This window comes from Scyliorhinus torazame, chromosome 26, assembly GCF_047496885.1.
Source record: "Scyliorhinus torazame isolate Kashiwa2021f chromosome 26, sScyTor2.1, whole genome shotgun sequence".
NCBI lineage: Eukaryota > Metazoa > Chordata > Chondrichthyes > Carcharhiniformes > Scyliorhinidae > Scyliorhinus > Scyliorhinus torazame.
The window spans coordinates 2,649,555-2,669,381 of record NC_092732.1 but is presented as its reverse complement, the minus strand read 5'-3'; the positions used below and the strand labels follow the sequence as shown (position 1 = coordinate 2,669,381).

At 56.0% G+C, this 19,827-nt stretch overlaps 1 protein-coding gene across 1 annotated transcript in view; it reads left to right on the top strand.

Annotated features, from left to right (window-relative positions):
* LOC140402835 (cellular retinoic acid-binding protein 2-like) overlaps positions 1–18,889 on the top strand; it is a 73,499-nt gene extending 54,610 nt beyond the window's left edge. The window contains exons 2-4 of the mRNA XM_072490457.1: positions 228–406; positions 1,197–1,313; positions 17,607–18,889. Coding sequence (XP_072346558.1) covers positions 239–406; positions 1,197–1,313; positions 17,607–17,657 — 336 coding nt within the window. The 5' untranslated portion in view covers positions 228–238 and the 3' untranslated portion in view covers positions 17,658–18,889. The remainder of the gene's footprint in view (positions 1–227; positions 407–1,196; positions 1,314–17,606) is intronic.
* The last annotated feature ends 938 nt before the right edge of the window (positions 18,890–19,827 follow it).

The following is a 19,827-nucleotide window of genomic DNA, read 5'->3' as shown; positions in this document are numbered from 1 at the left end:
CTGTCTGTATCCTCCACACAGCTTCCATTCTCACTGAGCTGTGTATCGTCAGCGAAACCCGGTGTGTGACTCCTCTGACATGGCTGGGGATGTGTGCCGTGATGGAAGTAGATGTGAGTGTGAGTTTGTGAGTGTGACCTACCGCCATGATGCAGTGACCCTGATATCTCACGTTGCCCCTGCCGCCTCTCCCCCCCCCCACTACCGTCTCCCTCCCTCCCCTCCAGACGTAGGCCTCATGCTGAGGAAGATCGCTCTGCTCGCTGCCTCCAACCCCAGTGTGGAAATCAGACAAGACGGAGAGAGTTTCTACATCAGGACCGCCACGACAGCGAGGACCACGGAGATCAGGTTCCGGGTCGGGGAGGAGTTCGAGGAACAGACTGTCGATGGGAGGCCATGCAAGGTGAGAGGCGGAGAGAGAGAGAGCGAGGTGGACTAACCGGAGTGGACAATGGAAGGGAAAGAGGGGATCGACTGACCCTCCCCTGTCCCAACCCCCACCCGGCTACCATGGGAACGGAGAACCTGGGTTGCTGTAACCCTGGAGACTCTGGTTGCCGTGGCCCCGGCCAAGCCTGTTCTTGTAGGCCTGGTTACCATGGCCCCGGACATGCCCGTTCCTGTGGGTCCGGTTGCAGTAGACCCGGACAAGCCTATTGCTGTGGGCCTGGTTGCCAGGGACCTGGCCAAGCCCGTTGCCGTGGGGCCGGTTGCCATGGATCCGAGCATGCCTGTTGCTGTGGGCCGGTTGCCATGGTTCCTAGCATGCCTGTTGCTGTGGGCTCGGTTACCATGGACCCGGGCATGTCTGTTGCTGTGGGCCCGGTTGCCATGGACCCGGGCATGCCTGTTGCTGTGGGCCCGGTTGCCATGGACCCGGGCATGCCTGTTGCTGTGGGCCCGGTTGCCATGGATCCGAGCATGCCTGTTGCTGTGGGCCGGTTGCCATGGATCCTAGCATGCCTGTTGCTGTGGGCCCAGTTGCCTTGGGCCCCAAAATGCCCGTTGCCGTGGGCCCGGTTGCCTTGGGCCTAGAAACTGCCGGGCGGGGTTTGGCCTCCCCCCCCACAACAATCTCCCCCAGCCCCCCCGGATGTGGCACAGTCAGGCCCCTGGATTGGGCGGAGAGGGGTGGGGAGAGCGGAGCGAGGGGATCGAGACAGCGTTCCTATTCTCTCTTTTCCCTCTTCCAGAGTTTGGTCAGGTGGACAGCAGAGAATAAGATGGAATGTGAGCAGCAACTACTGAAGGGAGACGGACCCAAAACGTCGTGGAGCCGCCAACTGACGGGCGACGACCAACTAATTCTGGTGAGGCCCGGCACTCCGGTAATCCCACTTTAACGTGGCGTTCCGACGGGGGGCAGGGGGGGGGGGCAGTGCTGGAGCCTCTGGAGAAATCTCTAACAGTGACGGACGAAGCTGAGAGGGAAATGTGACTGGAATCCTCGAGGGTATTGATGGGAGGTCATCTGTAACCTCCTCCTGCCCCTACACCCCCCTCCCTATCTCTGTAACCCCCTCCAGCCCCTACACCCCCCTCCCTATCTCTGTAACCTCCTCCTGCCCCTACACCCCCTCCCTATCTCTGTAACCTCCTCCAGCCCCTACACCCCCTCCCTATCTCTGTAACCTCCTCCAGCCCCTACAACCCCTCCCTATCTCTGTAACCTCCTCCAGCCCCTACACCCCCTCCCGATCTCAGTAACCTCCTCCAGCCCCTACACCCCCTCCCTATCTCTGTAACCTCCTCCAGCCCCCACACCCCCCTCCCTATCTCTGTAACCTCCTCCAGCCCCTACACCCTCTCCCTATCTCTGTAACCTCCTCCAGTCCCTACACCCCCTCCCTATCTCTGTAACCTCCTCCAACCCCTACACCCCCTCCCTATCTCTGTAACCTCCTCCAGCCTCTACACCCCCTCCCTATCTCTGTAACCTCCTCCAGCCCCTACACCCCCTCCCTATCTCTGTAACCTCCTCCAGCCCCTACACACCCTCCCTATCTCTGTAACCTCCTCCAGCCCCTACACCCCCTCCCTATCTCTGTAACCTCCTCCAGCCCCTACACCCCCTCCCTATCTCTGTAACCTCCTCCAGCCCCTACACCCCCTCCCTATCTCTGTAACCTCCTCCAGCCCCTACACCCCCGCCGTATCTCTGTAACCTCCTCCAGCCCCTACACCCCCTCCCTATCTCTGTAACCTCCTCCAGCCCCTCCACCCCCTCCCTATCTCTGTAACCTCCTCCAGCCCCTACACCCTCTCCCTATCTCTGTAACCTCCTCCTGCCCCTACACCAACTCCCTATCTCTGTAATCTCCTCCAGCCCCTACACCCCCTCCCTATCTCTGTAACCTCCTCCAGCCCCTACACCCCCTCCCTATCTCTGTAACCTCCTCCTGCCCCCACCCCCCCTCCCTATCTCTGTAACCTCCCCCAGCCCCTACACCCCCTCCCTATCTCTGTAACCTCCTCCTGCCCCTACACCACGTCCCTATCTCTGTAATCTCCTCCAGCCCCCACCCCCCCCTCCCTATCTCTGTAACCTCCCCCAGCCCCTACACACCCTCCCTATCTCTGTAACCTCCTCCAGCCCCTACACCTCCTCCCTATCTCTGTAACCTCCTCCAGCCCCTACACCCCCTCCCTATCTCTGTAACCTCCTCCAGCCCCTACACCCCCTCCCTATCTCTGTAACCTCCTCCAGCCCCTACACCCCCTCCCTATCTCTGTAACCTCCTCCAGTCCCTACGCCCCCTCCCTATCTCTGTAACCTCCTCCAGCCCCTACGCCCCCTCCGTATCTCTGTAACCTCCTCCAGCCCCTACACACCCTCCCTATCTCTGTAACCACCTCCAGCCCCTACACCCTCTCCCTATCTCTGTAACCTCCTCCAGCCCCTACGCCCCCTCCCTATCTCTGTAACCTCCTCCAGCTCCAACACCCCCTCCCTATCTCTGTAACCTCCTCCAGCCCCTTCACCCCCTCCCTATCTCTGTAACCTCCTCCAGCCCCTATACTCCCTCCCTATCTCTGTAACCTCCTCCAGGCCGTTCACCCCCTCCTTATCTCTGTAACCTCCTCCAGCCCCTACACCCCCTCCCTATCTCTGTAACCTCCTCCAGCCCCTACACCCCCTCCCTATCTCTGTAACCTCCTCCAGCCCCCTACACCCCTCCCTATCTCTGTAACATCCTCCAGCCCCTACACCCCCTCCCTATCTCTGTAACCTCCTCCAGCCCCTTCACCCCCTCCCTATCTCTGTAACCTCCTCCAGCCCCTACACCCCCTCCCTATCTCTGTCACCTCCTCCAGCCCCCTACACCCCTCCCTATCTCTGTAACCTCCTCCAGCCCCTACACCCCCTCCCTATCTCTGTAACCTCCTCCAGCCCCTACGCCCCCTCCCTATCTCTGTAACCTCTTCCAGCCCCTACACCCCCTCCCTATCTCTGTAACCTCCTCCAGCCCCTACACCCCCTCACTATCTCTGTAACCTCCTCTAGCCCCTACACCCACTCCCTATCTCTGTAACCTCCTCCAGCCCCTACACCCCCTCCCTATCTCTGTAACCTCCTCCAGCCTCTACACCCCCTCCCTATCTCTGTAACCTCCTCCAGCCCCTACACCCCCTCCCTATCTCTGTAACCTCCTCCAGCCCCTACAAACCCTCCCTATCTCTGTAACCTCCTCCAGCCCCTACACCCCCTCCCTATCTCTGTAACCTCCTCCAGCCCCTACACCCCCTCCCTATCTCTGTAACCTCCTCCAGCCCCTACACCCCCTCCCTATCTCTGTAACCTCCTCCAGCCCCTACACCCCCGCCGTATCTCTGTAACCTCCTCCAGCCCCTACACCCCCTCCCTATCTCTGTAACCTCCTCCAGCCCCTCCACCCCCTCCCTATCTCTGTAACCTCCTCCAGCCCCTACACCCTCTCCCTATCTCTGTAACCTCCTCCTGCCCCTACACCAACTCCCTATCTCTGTAATCTCCTCCAGCCCCTACACCCCCTCCCTATCTCTGTAACCTCCTCCAGCCCCTACACCCCCTCCCTATCTCTGTAACCTCCACCTGCCCCCACCCCCCCTCCCTATCTCTGTAACCTCCCCCAGCCCCTACACCCCCTCCCTATCTCTGTAACCTCCTCCTGCCCCTACACCACGTCCCTATCTCTGTAATCTCCTCCAGCCCCCACCCCCCCTCCCTATCTCTGTAACCTCCCCCAGCCCCTACACACCCTCCCTATCTCTGTAACCTCCTCCAGCCCCTACACCTCCTCCCTATCTCTGTAACCTCCTCCAGCCCCTACACCCCCTCCCTATCTCTGTAACCTCCTCCAGCCCCTACACCCCCTCCCTATCTCTGTAACCTCCTCCAGCCCCTACACCCCCTCCCTATCTCTGTAACCTCCTCCAGTCCCTACGCCCCCTCCCTATCTCTGTAACCTCCTCCAGCCCCTACGCCCCCTCCGTATCTCTGTAACCTCCTCCAGCCCCTACACACCCTCCCTATCTCTGTAACCACCTCCAGCCCCTACACCCTCTCCCTATCTCTGTAACCTCCTCCAGCCCCTACGCCCCCTCCCTATCTCTGTAACCTCCTCCAGCTCCAACACCCCCTCCCTATCTCTGTAACCTCCTCCAGCCCCTTCACCCCCTCCCTATCTCTGTAACCTCCTCCAGCCCCTATACTCCCTCCCTATCTCTGTAACCTCCTCCAGGCCGTTCACCCCCTCCCTATCTCTGTAACCTCCTCCAGCCCCTACACCCCCTCCCTATCTCTGTAACCTCCTCCAGCCCCTACACCCCCTCCCTATCTCTGTAACCTCCTCCAGCCCCCTACACCCCTCCCTATCTCTGTAACATCCTCCAGCCCCTACACCCCCTCCCTATCTCTGTAACCTCCTCCAGCCCCTTCACCCCCTCCCTATCTCTGTAACCTCCTCCAGCCCCTACACCCCCTCCCTATCTCTGTCACCTCCTCCAGCCCCCTACACCCCTCCCTATCTCTGTAACCTCCTCCAGCCCCTACACCCCCTCCCTATCTCTGTAACCTCCTCCAGCCCCTACGCCCCCTCCCTATCTCTGTAACCTCTTCCAGCCCCTACACCCCCTCCCTATCTCTGTAACCTCCTCCAGCCCCTACACCCCCTCACTATCTCTGTAACCTCCTCTAGCCCCTACACCCACTCCCTATCTCTGTAACCTCCTCCAGCCCCTACGCCCCCTCCCTATCTCTGTAACCTCCTCCAGCCCCTACACCCCCTCCCTATCTCTGTAACCTCCTCCAGCCCCTACACCCCCTCCCTATCTCTGTAACCTCCTCCAGCCCCTACACCCCCTCCCTATCCCTGTAACCGCCTCCAGCCCATACACCCCCTCCCTATCTCTGTAACCTCCTCCAGCCCCTACACCCCCTCCCTATCTCTGTAACCTCCTCCAGCCGCTACACCCCCTCACTATCTCTGTAACCTCCTCTAGCCCCTACACCCCCTCCCTATCTCTGTAACCTCCTCCAGCCCCTACAACCCTCCCTATCTCTGTAACATCCTCCAGCCCCTACACCCACTCCCTATCTCTGTAACCTCCTCCAGCCCCTTCACCCCCTCCCTATCTCTGTAACCTCCTCCAGCCCCTACACCCCCTCCCTATCTCTGTAACCTCCTCCAGGCCCTTCACCCCCTCCCTATCTCTGTAACCTCCTCCAGCCCCTCCCTATCTCTGTAACCTCCTCCAGCCCCTACACCCCCTCCCTATCTCTGTAACCTCCTCCAGCCCCCTACACCCCTCCCTATCTCTGTAACCTCCTCCAACCCCTACACCCCCTCCCTATCTCTGTAACCTCCTCCAGCCCCTACGACCCTTCCCTATCTCTGTAACCTCCTCCAGCTCCAACACCCCCTCCCTATCTCTGTAACCTCCTCCAGCCCCTTCACCCCCTCCCTATCTCTGTAACCTCCTCCAGCCCCTATACTCCCTCCCTATCTCTGTAACCTCCTCCAGGCCCTTCACCCCCTCCCTATCTCTGTAACCTCCTCCAGCCCCTACACCCCCTCCCTATCTCTGTAACCTCCTCCAGCCCCTACACCCCCTCCCTATCTCTGTAACCTCCTCCAGCCCCCTACACCCCTCCCTATCTCTGTAACATCCTCCAGCCCCTACACCCCCTCCCTATCTCTGTAACCTCCTCCAGCCCCTTCACCCCCTCCCTATCTCTGTAACCTCCTCCAGCCCCTACACCCCCTCCCTATCTCTGTAACCTCCTCCAGGCCCTTCACCCCCTCCCTATCTCTGTAACCTCCTCCAGCCCCTACGCCCCCTCCCTATCTCTGTAACCTCTTCCAGCCCCTACACCCCCTCCCTATCTCTGTAACCTCCTCCAGCCCCTACACCCCCTCACTATCTCTGTAACCTCCTCTAGCCCCTACACCCACTCCCTATCTCTGTAACCTCCTCCAGCCCCTACGCCCCCTCCCTATCTCTGTAACCTCCTCCAGCCCTTACGCCCCCTCCCTATCTCTGTAACCTCCTCCAGCCCCTACACCCCCTCCCTATCCCTGTAACCGCCTCCAGCCCATACACCCCCTCCCTATCTCTGTAACCTCCTCCAGCCCCTACACCCCCTCCCTATCTCTGTAAACTCCTCCAGCCGCTACACCCCCTCACTATCTCTGTAACCTCCTCTAGCCCCTACACCCACTCCCTATCTCTGTAACCTCCTCCAGCCCCTACGCCCCCTCACTATCTCTGTAACCTCCTCCAGCCCCTACGCCCCCTCCCTATCTCTGTAACTCCTCCTGCCCCTACGCCCCCTCCCTATCTCTCTAACCTCCTCCAGCCCCTACACCCCCTCCCTATCTCTGTAACCTCCTCCAGCCCCCGACAACCCCTCCCTATCTCTGTAACCTCCTCCACCCACTACACCCCCTCCCTATCTCTGCAACCTCCTCCAGTCCCTACACCCCCACTATCTCTGTTACCTCCTCCAGCCCCTACACCCCTTCCCTATCTCTGTAACCTCCTCCAGCCCCGACACCCCCTCCCTATCTCTGTAACCTCCTCCAGCCCCTACACCCACACTATCTCTGTAACCTCCTCAAGTCCCTACACCCCCTCCCTATCTCTGTAACCTCCTCCAGTCCCTACACCCCCTCCCTATCTCTGTAACCTCCTCCAGCCTCTACACCCCCTCCCTATCTCTGTAACCTCCTCCAGCCCCTACGCCCCCTGCCTATCTCTGGAACCTCTTCCAGCCCCTACATCCCCTCCCTATCTCTGTAACCTCCTCCAGCCCCTACACCCCCTCCCTATCCCTGTAACCTCCTGCAGCCCCTACACCCCCTCCCTATCGCTGTAACCTCCTCCAGCCCCTACGCCACCTCCCTATCTCTGTAACCTCCTCCTGCCCCTACACCCCCTCCCTATCTCTGTAACCTCCTCCAGCCCCTACACCCCCTCCCTATCTCTGTAACCTCCTCCAGCCCCTACACCCCCTCCCTATCTCTGTAAGCTCCTCCAGCCCCTACACCCCCTCCCTATCTCTGTAACCTCCTCCAGCCCCTACACCCCCACTATCTCTGTAACCTCTTCCAGCCCCTACACCCACTCCCTATCTCTGTAACCTCCTTCAGCCGCTACGCCCCCTCCCTATCTCTGTAACCTCCTCCAGCCCCTACGCCCCCTCCCTATCTCTGTAACTCCTCCAGCCCCTACGCCCCCTCCCTATCTCTGTAACCTACTCCAGCCCCTACACCCCCTCCCTATCTCTGTAACTCCTCCAGCCCCTACACTCCTCCCTATCTCTGTAACCTCCTCCAGCCCCCGACACCCCCTCCCTATCTCTGTAACCTCCTCCAGCCCCTACACCCCCTCCCTATCTCTGTAACCTCCTCCAGCCCCTACACCCCCTCCATATCTCTGTAACCTCCTCCAGCCCCTACACCCCCACTATCTCTGTAACCTCCTCCAGCCCCTACACCCCTCCCAATCTCTGTAACCTCCTCCAGCCCCCGACACCCCCTCCCTATCTCTGTAACCCCCTCCAGCCCCTACACCCCCTCCCTATCTCTGTAACCTCATCCAGCCCCTACACTGCCTCCCTATCTCTGTAACCTCCTCCAGCCCAGACACCCCCTCCATATCTCTGTAACCTCCTCCAGTCCCTACACCCCCTCCCTATCTCTGTAACCTCCTCCACCCACTACACCCCCTCCCTATCTCTGTAACCTCCTCCAGCCCTACACCCCCACTATCTCTGTAACCTCCTCCAGCCCCTGCACCCCCTCCCTATCTCTGTAACCTCCTCCAGTCCCGACACTCCCTCCCTATCTCTGCAACCTCCTCCAGCCCCTACACCCCCTCCCTAACTCTATAACTTCCTCCAGCCCCTACACCTCCTCCCTATATCTGTAACCTCCTGCAGCCCCGGCACCCCCTCCCTATCTCTGTAACCTCCTCCAGCCCCCATGCCCCTCCCTATCTCTGTAACCTCCTCCAGCCCCCACGCCCCTCCCTATCTCTGTAACCTCCTCCAGTCCCCTACACCCCCTCCCTATCTCTGTAACCTCCTCCAGCCCCGACACCCCCTCCCTATCTCTGTAACCTCCTCCAGCCCCTACACCCCCTCCCTATCTCTGTAACCTCCTCCAGCCCCTACACCCCCTCCCTATCTCTATAACCTCCTCCAGCCCCTACACCCCCTCCCTATCAAAGAACAAACAAAGAAATGTACAGCACAGGAACAGGCCCTTCGGCCCCGCAAGCCCGTGCTGACCATACTGCCCGACTAAACTACAATCTTCTACACTTCCTGGTCCGTATCCTTCTATTCCCATCCTATTCATATATTTGTCAAGATGCCCCTTAAATGTCCCTATCGTCCCTGCTTCCACCACCTCCTCCGGTAGCAAGTTCCAGGCACCCACTACCCTCTGCGTAAAAAACTTGCCTCGTACATCTACTCTAAACCTTGCCCCTCTCACCTTAAACCTATGCCCCCTAGTAATTGACCCCTCTACCCTGGGGAAAAGCCTCTGACTATCCACTCTGTCTATGCCCCTCATAATTTTGTATACCTCGATCAGGTCTCCCCTCAACCTCCTTCGTTCCAGTGAGAACAAACCGAGTTTATTCAACCGCTCCTCATAGCTAATGCCCTCCATACCAGGCAACACTCTGGTAAATCTCTTCTGCACCCTCTCTAAAGCCTCCACATCCTTCTGGTAGTGTGGCGACCAGAATTGAACACTATACTCCAAGTGTGGCCGAACTAAGGTTCTATACAGCTGCAACATGACTTGCCAATTCTTATACTCAGTGCCCCGGCCAATGAAGGCAAGCATGCCGTATGCCTTCTTGACTACCCTCTCCACCTGTGTTGCCCCTTTCAGTGACCTGTGGACCTGTACTCCTAGATCTCTTTGACTGTCAATACTCTTGGGGGTTCTACCATTCACTGTATATTCCCTACCTGCATTAGACCTTCCAAAATGCATTACCTCACATTTGTCCGGATTAAACTCCATCTGTCATCTCTCCGCCCAAGTCTCCAGACAACCTAAATCCTGCTGTATCCTCCGACAATCCTCATCGCTATCCGCAATTCCACCAACCTTTGTGTCGTCTGCAAACTTACTAATCAGACCAGTTACATTTTCCTCCAAATCATTTATATATACTACAAAGAGCAAAGGTCCCAGCACTGTTCCCTGTGGAACACCACTGGTCACAGCCCTCCAATTAGAAAAGCATCCCTCCATTGCTACTCTCTGCCCTCTCTGGTCTAGCCAGTTCTGTATCCACCTTGCCAGCTCACCCCTGATACCGTGTGACTTCACCTTTTGTACTAGTCTACCATGAGGGACCTTGTCAAAGGCCTTACTGAAGTCCATATAGACAACATCTACTGCCCTACCTGCATCAATCATCTTAGTGACCTCCTCGAAAAACTCTATCAAGTTAGTGAGACACGACCTCCCCTTCACAAAACCGTGCTGCCTCTCACTAATACGTCCATTTGCTTCCAAATGGGAGTAGATCCTGTCTCGAAGAATTCTCTCCAGTAATTTCCCTACCACTGAAGTAAGGCTCACCGGCCTGTAGTTCCCGGGATTATCCTTGCTACCCTTCTTAAACAGAGGAACAACATTGGCTATTCATGTAACCTCCTCCAGCCCCTACACCCCCTCCCTATCTCTGTAACCTCCTCCAGCCCCGACACCCCCTCCCTATCTCTGTAACCTCCTCCAGCCCCGGCACCCCCCTCCCTATCTCTGTAACCTCCTCCAGCCCCTACACCCCCTCCCTATCTCTGTAACCTCCTCCAGCTCCTACACCCCCTCCCAATCTCTGTAACCTCCTCCAGCCCCTACACCCCCTCCCTATCTCTGTAACCTCCCCCAGCCCCTACAACCCTCCCTATCTCTGTAACCTCCTCCAGACCCTACAACCCTTCCTATCTCTGTAACCTCCACCAGCCCCTACACCCCGCCCTATCTCTGTAACCTCCTCCAGCCCCTACAACCCTTCCTATCTCTGTAACCTCCACAAGCCCCTACACCCCTCCCTATCTCTGTAACCTCCTACACCCCTCCTCCGTCTCTGTCACTCTCACTCTCTGGACCCGATGCTCCCGAAACATTTCTCTGTTGATTTGTGGCGGGATTTTCTTGGAGCTTCCCGGTGAATTTCAAAGAAGGGCAAAGAGCAATCCAGCACAGGAACAGGCCCTTCGGCCCTCCAAGCCTGTACCGGCCATGATACCATCCTTGTCCCAAACCCTCAGCCCTTCCTTGTGCCGTCTCCCTCTATACCCGTCCTGTCCGTGTGTTTGTCGAGATGCCTTTTGAACACCGTTAATGTATCTGTTTCCACAGCCTCCCCTGGCCACGCGTTCCAGACACTCACCACCCTCTGTGTAAAAAACCGGCCTCGCACATCTCCTCGAAACCTTGCCCCCCGGACCTTAAACCTGTGCCCCCTGGTGACTGCCCCCTCCACCCTGGGAAAGAGTCCCTGCCCATCCACTCTATCCATGCCCCTCATAATCTTGTCGACCTCTATCAGGTCACCCCTCAACCTCCGTCTTTCTAATGAAAACAGTCCGAGTCTATTCAGCCTCTAACACCCTCCAGACCCGGCAACATCCTGGTAAACCTCCTCTGTACCCTCTCCAAAGCCTCCACTTCCTTCTGGTAGTGTGGCGACCAGAATTGTGCGCAACATTCCGAGTGCGGCCCAACCGAGGTTCTGTACAACTGCAGCCTGACAGATCAATGACATTTAGTCATTTTTGGGGGGCCCTGTGGAGTTTCTGTCCGGTTTCAGCCACATTTAGAATATTTTGTCGCACTGGGGAGCGGAGCTCTGAGATCGGGCGGCCATTTTGAAAGGTCGCCCCAATCTCGAAGTGAGTTTGTCGATCCCCCAGAACCCCAGCCATGGGCAATGTCACCCTTCTACACACACATGGACACAACCCCACCCCCCTCCTCTAGTGAGGACACCCCTGCTATGGGGTCCTTGGGTAGACCGCCACCCATCATCACCCAAACTCCCAGTGGCCCCTACTTACCTGGTGGTTTGAAGTGTGTCTACTTCAATGCCAGGAGTATACGAAATAAGGTAGGGGAACTGGCAGCATGGGTTGGTACCTGGGACTTCGATGTTGTGGCCATTTCGGAGACATGGATAGAGCAGGGACAGGAAGGGATGTTGCAGGTTCCGGGGTTTAGGTGTTTTAGTAAGCTCAGAGAAGGAGGCAAAAGAGGGGGAGGTGTGGCGCTGCTAGTCAAGAGCAGTATTACGGTGGCGGAGAGGATGCTAGATGGGGACTCATCTTCCAAGGTAGTATGGGCTGAGGTTAGAAACAGGAAAGGAGAGGTCACCCTGTTGGGAGTTTTCTATAGGCCTCCAAATAGTTCTAGGGATGTAGAGGAAAGGATGGCGAGGATGATCCTGGATAAGAGCGAAAGTAACAGGGTAGTTATTATGGGAGACTTTAACTTTCCAAATATTGACTGGAAAAGATATAGTTCGAGTACATTAGATGGGTCGTTTTTTGTACAGTGTGTGCAGGAGGGTTTCCTGACACAATATGTTGACAGGCCAACAAGAGGCGAGGCCACGTTGGATTTGGTTTTGGGTAATGAACCAGGCCAGGTGTTGGATTTGGAGGTAGGAGAGCACTTTGGGGACAGTGACCACAATTCGGTGACGTTTACGTTAATGATGGAAAGGGATAAGTATACACCGCAGGGCAAGAGTTATAGCTGGGGGAAGGGCAATTATGATGCCATTAGACGTGACTTGGGGGGGATAGGTTGGAGAAGTAGACTGCAAGTGTTGGGCACACTGGATAAGTGGAGCTTGTTCAAGGATCAGCTACTGCGTGTTCTTGATAAGTACGTACCGGTCAGGCAGGGAGGAAGGCTTAGAGCGAGGGAACCGTGGTTTACCAAAGAAGTGGAATCTCTTGTTAAGAGGAAGAAGGAGGCCTATGTGAAGATGAGGTGTGAAGTTTCAGTTGGGGCGATGGATAGTTACAAGGTAGCGAGGAAGGATCTAAAGAGAGAGCTAAGACGAGCAAGGAGGGGACATGAGAAGTATTTGGCAGGTAGGATCAAGAAAAACCCAAAAGCTTTCTATAGGTATGTCAGGAATAAGCGAATGACTAGGGAAACCTTGTCGAGTTCTTTGAGAAGGTGACTGAACAGGTAGACGAGGGTAGAGCAGTTGATGTGGTGTATATGGATTTCAGTAAAGCGTTTGATAAGGTTCCCCACGGTAGTCTATTGCAGAAAATACGGAGGCTGGGGATTGAGGGTGATTTAGAGATGTGGATCAGAAATTGGCTAGCTGAAAGAAGACAGAGGGTGGTGGTTGATGGGAAATGTTCAGAATGGAGTTCAGTTACAAGTGGAGTACCACAAGGATCTGTTCTGGGGCCGTTGCTGTTTGTCATTTTTATCAATGACCTAGAGGAAGGCGCAGAAGGGTGGGTGAGTAAATTTGCAGATGATACTAAAGTTGGTGGTGTTGTCGACAGTGTGGAAGGATGTAGCAGGTTACAGAGGGACATAGATAAGCTGCAGAGCTGGGCTGAGAGGTGGCAAATGGAGTTTAATGTAGAGAAGTGTGAGGTGATTCACTTTGGAAGGAATAATGGGAATGCAGAATATTTGGCTAATGGTAAAGTTCTTGGAAGTGTGGATGAGCAGAGGGCCCTAGGTGTCCATGTACATAGATCCCTGAAAGTTGCCACCCAGGTTGATAGGGTTGTGAAGAAGGCCTATGGAGTGTTGGCCTTTATTGGTAGAGGGATTGAGTTCCGGAGTCAGGAGGTCATGTTGCAGCTGTACAGAACTCTGGTACGGCCGCATTTGGAGTATTGCGTACAGTTCTGGTCACCGCATTATAGGAAGGACGTGGAGGCTTTGGAGCGGGTGCAGAGGAGATTTACCAGGATGTTGCCTGGTATGGAGGGAAAATCTTATGAGGAAAGGCTGATGGACTTGAGGTTGTTTTCGTTGGAGAGAAGAAGGTTAAGAGGAGACTTAATAGAGGCATACAAAATGATCAGGGGGTTAGATAGGGTGGACAGTGAGAGCCTTCTCCCGCAGATGGAAATGGCTGGCACGAGGGGACATAGCTTTAAACTGAGGGGTAATAGATATAGGACAGAGGTCAGAGGTAGGTTCTTTACGCAAAGAGTAGTGAGGCCGTGGAATGCCCTACCTGCTACAGTAGTGAACTCGCCAACATTGAGGGCATTTAAAAGTTTATTGGATAAACATATGGATGATAATGGCATAGTGTAGGTTAGATGGCTTTTGTTTCGGTGCAACATCGTGGGCCGAAGGGCCTGTACTGCGCTATATCGTTCTATGTTCTATGTTCTGTCTCTCTCTGTCTCCCTCTTTCTGTCTCTCTCTCCCTCTCTTTTTCTCTCCCTCTCTCTGTTTCTCTCTCTCTGTCTCTCTCTTTCTCTCTCTGATGCTCTCTCACTTTGTCTCTCGCTCCCTCACTCTCACTGTTCATCCCTCTCTCTTCCTCTCACACTCTGTCTCTCGCTCTCTCTCTCTCCGTTTCTATCCCCCTCTCTCATTCTCTGTCTCTCTCTTTCTCTCTCTCTTTCTGTCTCTCTCTCTCTCTCTCGCTCACTCTCTCTCTCTCTCTGTCTCTCTCACTCTCTCTGTGTCTCTCTCTCAGTCTCTCTCTCTCATTCTCTTTCTCTCTCGCTGTCTCTGTCTCGCTCACTGTCTGTCTGTCTCTCTCTCTCTCTCTCTCACTCACACTTTCACTCTCTCTGTCTCTCTCTCTCACTCTCTACCTCACTTTAGAATTCTCCTTACTATTCCCAGTTTCACTGAACTTTTTGGTACCTGCCCCGATACCTGCTCGCTTGTCGTGGGGTCAGTTTGTCCCGGGGTCAGTTTGTCCCGGGGTCAGTTTGTCCCGGGGTCAGTTTGTCCCGGGGTCAGTTTGTCCCGGGGTCAGATTGTCTCGGGGTCAGTTTGTCCCGGGGTCAGTTTGTCCCGGGGTCAGTTTGTCCCGGGGTCAGTTTGTCCCGGGGTCAGTTTGTCCCGGGGTCAGTTTGACTCGGGGTCAGTTTGTCTCGGGGTCAGTTTGTCCCGGGGTCAGTTTGTCGCGGGGTCAGTTTGTCGCGGGGTCAGTTTGTCTCGCGGTCAGGTTGTCCCGGGGTCAGTTTGTCTCGGGGTCAGTTTGTCTCGGGGTCAGTTTGTCCCGGGGTCAGTTTGTCTCGGGGTCAGTTTGTCTCGGGGTCAGTTTGTCCCGGGGTCAGTTTGTCCCGCGGTCAGTTTGTCCCGGGGTCTGTTTGTCTCGGGGTCAGTTTGTCTCGGGGTCAGTTCCGTGTTTGTCTCGGGGTCAGTTTGTCTCGGGGTCAGTTTGTCTCGAGGTCAGTTTGTCTCGAGGTCAGTTTGTCCCGGGGTCAGTTTGTCCCGGGGTCAGTTTGTCCCGGGGTCAGTTTGTCCCGGGGTCAGTTTGTCCCGGGGTCAGTTTGTCTCGGGGTCAGTTTGTCCCGGGGTCAGTTTGTCTCGGGGTCAGTTTGTCCCGGGGTCAGTTTGTCCCGGGGTCAGTTTGTCCCGGGGTCAGTTTGTCCTGGGGTCAGTTTGTCTCGAGGTCAGTTTGTCCCGGGGTCAGTTTGTCCCGGGGTCAGTTTGTCCCGGGGTCAGTTTGTCCCGGGGTCAGTTTGTCTCGGGGTCAGTTTGTCCCGGGGTCAGTTTGTCTCGGGGTCAGTTTGTCCCGGGGTCAGTTTGTCTCGGGGTCAGTTTGTCCCGGGGTCAGTTTGTCCTGGGGTCAGTTTGTCTCGAGGTCAGTTTGTCTCGGGGTCAGTTTGTCTCGGGGTCAGTTTGTCTCGGGGTCAGTTTGTCCCAGGGTCAGTTTGTCTCGGGGTCAGTTTGTCCCGGGGTCAGTTTGTCTCGGGGTCAGTTCCGTGTTTTAACATAGAATTTACAGTGCAGAAGGAGGCCATTCAGCCCATCGAGTCAGCACCGGCTCTTGGAAAGAGCACCGTATCCAAGGTCAACACCTCCACCCTATCCCCATAACCCAGTAACCCCACCCAACACTAAGGGCAATTTTGGACACTAAGGGCAATTTAGCGCGGCCAATCCACCTAACCTGCACATCTTTGGACTGTGGGAGGAAACCGGAGCACCCGGAGGAAACCCACGCAGACATAGAACATAGAACGATACAGCGCAGTACAGGCCCTTCGGCCCACGATGTTGCACCGAAACAAAAGCCATCTAACCTACACGATGCCATTATCATCCATATGTTTATCCAATAAACTTTTAAATGCCCTCAATGTTGGCGAGTTCACTACTGTAGCAGGTGGGGCATTCCACGGCCTCACTACTCTTTGCGTAAAGAACCTACCCCTGACCTCTGTCCTATATCTATTACCCCTCAGTTTAAAGCTATGTCCCCTCGTGCCGGCCATTTCCATCCGCGGGAGAAGGCTCTCACTGTCCATCCTATCCAACCCCCTGATCATTTTGTATGCCTCTATTAAGTCTCCTCTTAACCTTCTTCTCTCCAACGAAAACAACCTCAAGTCCATCAGCCTTTCCTCGTAAGATTTTCCCTCCATACCAGGCAACATCCTGGTAAATCTCCTCTGCACCCGCTCCAAAGCCTCCACGTCCTTCCTATAATGCGGTGACCAGAACTGTACGCAATACTCCAAATGCGGCCGTACCAGAGTTCTGTACAGCTGCAACATGACCTCCCGACTCCGGAACTCAATCCCTCTACCAATAAAGGCCAACACTCCATAGGCCTTCTTCACAACCCTATCAACCTGGGTGGCAACTTTCAGGGATCTATGTACATGGACACCTAGATCCCTCTGCTCATCCACACTTCCAAGAACTTTACCATTAGCCAAATATTCCGCATTCCTGTTATTCCTTCCAAAGTGAATCACCTCACACTTCTCTACATTAAACTCCATTTGCCACCTCTCAGCCCAGCTCTGCAGCTTATCTATATCCCTCTGTAACCTGCTACATCCTTCCACACTATCGACAACACCACCGACTTTAGTATCGTCTGCAAATTTACTCACCCACCCTTCTGCGCCTTCCTCTAGGTCATTGATAAAAATGACAAACAGCAACGGCCCCAGAACAGATCCTTGTGGTACTCCACTTGTGACTGTACTCCATTCTGAACATTTCCCATCAACCACCACCCTCTGTCTTCTTTCAGCTATCCAATTTCTGATCCACATCTCTAAATCACCCTCAATCCCCAGCCTCCGTATTTTCTGCAATAGCCTACCGTGGGGAACCTTATCAAACGCTTTACTGAAATCCATATACACCACATCAACTGCTCTACCCTCATCTACCTGTTCAGTCACCTTCTCAAAGAACTCGATAAGGTTTGTGAGGCATGACCTACCCTTGACAAAGCCATGCTGACTATCCCTGATCATATTATTCCTATCTAGATGATTATAAATCTTGTCTCTTATAATCCCCTCCAAGACTTTACCCACTACAGACGTGAGGCTCACCGGTCTATAGTTGCCGGGGTTGTCTCTGCTCCCCTTTTTGAACAAAGGGACCACATTTGCTGTCCTCCTGTCCTCTGGCACTATTCCTGTATTCCAGACACGGGGAGAACGTGCAGACTCCGCACAGACAGTGACCCAGTGGGGAATCGAACCCGGGATCCTGGAGCTGTGAAGCAATTGTGCTAACCACTGTGCTACCGTGCTGCCCCCATGTTTGTGACGGGGTCCGTGGACAGGGCTGCTGTGAGCTGAATTGGGATGTTGGACAATGTTTAAACAGTTGTGTGGATGGAGGAGGTGCCCTCGACCGATGGAAACAGATTGTACAGCAACTCTCACAAGCTGATGTTCATGTCATGGGGCTGTTTAGCACAGGGCTAAATCGCTGGCTTTTAAAGCAGACCGAGGCAGGCCGGCAGCACAGTCCAATTCCCGTAACAGCCTCCCCGAACAGGCGCCGGAATGTGGCGACTAGGGGCTTTTCACAGTAACTTCATTGAAGCCTCCTTGTGACAATAAGCGATTTTAATTTTTCATTTCATGTCTCTCCCTCTCACAGACCATGACGGCTGACACTGTGGTGTGTACCCGCCTGTATATCCGAACCTGAGGCCGCGTCAATTATCCGAGCGGGGATTGCAACCAGAGGCAACAGCAGAACAGTAACCAGAATGAGGAGCCACATTCCGAGCCACTCACACAGGGAGGTGTCTGGGTTCATCGCGAGAGGAACCCTTCCACTATCTCCCCTCCCCCCCTCTCCTGGGACCCTCCATTGTCACCCCAGGGCTAGACTGTTCAATATCTCCCTCCCCCTAGGGATGGACCCATTCAATCCCCCTCCCTCCCAGCCCCCCCCCTTCCTGAGATGGTCCCCCCAACCAATCTCTCCTCCTCCCCCCCCCACCCCTCCACGCCACTCTGGGATGGCCACTCCCATTTCCCCCTTCTCTCCCGGCGATGGTTCCACCCATCTCTATTGGAATAGTTCTTCCAATTTCTACCCCCCCGCCCTCTCCGGGAATGGATCCCCCCCATTTCCCCCTTTTTCCCATGGATGGTCCAACACATCCCCCCCCCCTCTCTCCGGGATGGTCCCACCCATTGCCTCCCCCCTCCACCCCCTTCCTGGGATGAACCCTCCCATATCCCCCCCTTTCTCATGAGATAGTCCCTCACATCTACCACGGTTCCTCATGGGGGTGAACCCTCACGTCTCCTGCCCTCCTCCTCTCCCTGCTGGGATGGACCCTCCCATCTCCCCCTCTCTCTTGGGATAGTCCCTCACATTTCCCACCCTTCCTCCTGGGGTGGCCCCTCCCACCCCCTCATCTCTCTGAGAATGGGTCCTCCCGTCTCCCCTCTCTCTCTCATCGGATGGTCCTACCCATCGCCCCCTCTCTCTCTCTCTGGGAATAGACCCTCCCATCTCCCCCCCCCTCTCTCCACACTCTCTGGGAATGAACCTTCCGATTTCTCCCACTTTTCCAGGATCGATCCTCTTGTTTTCCCTCCCCCCCCCCTCTCCTAGGAACCATCAATCCCCCCCCCCCCCCCCGCCCCCCCCCTCGTGGCGATGGGACCCTACCATTAACCCTGCCCCTCCCCTCCATTCTGGAATAGACCCTCACAGCCCCCCCCCTCTCCAGCACCAGGAGATCTCCCCCCGCCCCTCTCGTTTTCACAATCGTAGCCAGCGACCCCTGACCGTTGCCCCAGTTTGGGGGTTGGCTGTGTGCCCGCACTGGCCCCCACTCCGTCTTTCTCTGTTTTCCCCCCGGTGCTCCCGTCAGCTCGGACGATCTGAATAAATGCTCTGGCAGACTTGTCTGCTCCCCCTGACTGTTTCCTCGCCTCTCGCTTATTCTCACTGCTCCCGTGGGCGGGGGCGTGGTGGGGGCGTGGTGGGGGCGTGACGGGGGGCGAGGCGGGGGCGGGGCGGGGGCGGGGGCGGGGCGGGGGCGTGACGGGGGCGAGGCGGGGGCGAGGCGGGGACGTGGCGGGGGCGAGGCGGGGCGAGGCGGGGGTGTGGCGGGGGCGAGGTGGGGGCGAGGCGGGGGCGAGGCGGGGGCGTGGCGGGGGCGTGGCGGGGGCGAGGCGGGGGCGAGGCGGGGGCGAGGTGGGCGCAGGCTACGCACCAATCAAATTGACGTGGCACTGTTTTCCGATGGATGGTTGTCTGTCTGCAATTACACAGGGCCCTTGGTGAGGCCACACCTGGAGTATTGTGGGCAGTTTTGGTCTCCTTCTCTGAGGAAGGATGTTCTTGCTCTCGAGGGAGAGCAGCGAAGGTTTACCAGGCTGATTCCAGGGATGGCGGGACTGTCATATGAGGAGAGATTGACTCGGTTGGGATTGTTCTCGCTGGAATTCAGAAGAATGAGGGGGGATCTCGGAGAGACTATAAAATTCTAACAGGACTGGACAGGGTCGATGCAGGGAAGATGTTTCCGATGATGGGGGTGTCCAGAACCAGGGGTCACAGTCTGAGGATTCAGGGTACATTTTGGACAGAGATAAGGAGACATTTCTTCAGCCAGAGAGCGGTGAGCCTGTGGAATCCAATCCCACAGGAAGTAGTTGATGCTAAAACATTGAATATATTCACGAGGCGGCTGGATATAGCACTTGGGGAGAACGGGATCAAAGGCTATGGGGAGAAAGCAGGATTAGGCTATTGAGTTGGATGATCAGCCATGATGGTGATGAATGGCGGAGCCGGCTCGAAGGGCCGAATGGCCTCCTCCTGCTCCTATCCCCTGTGAAGAGCTGAATGATAC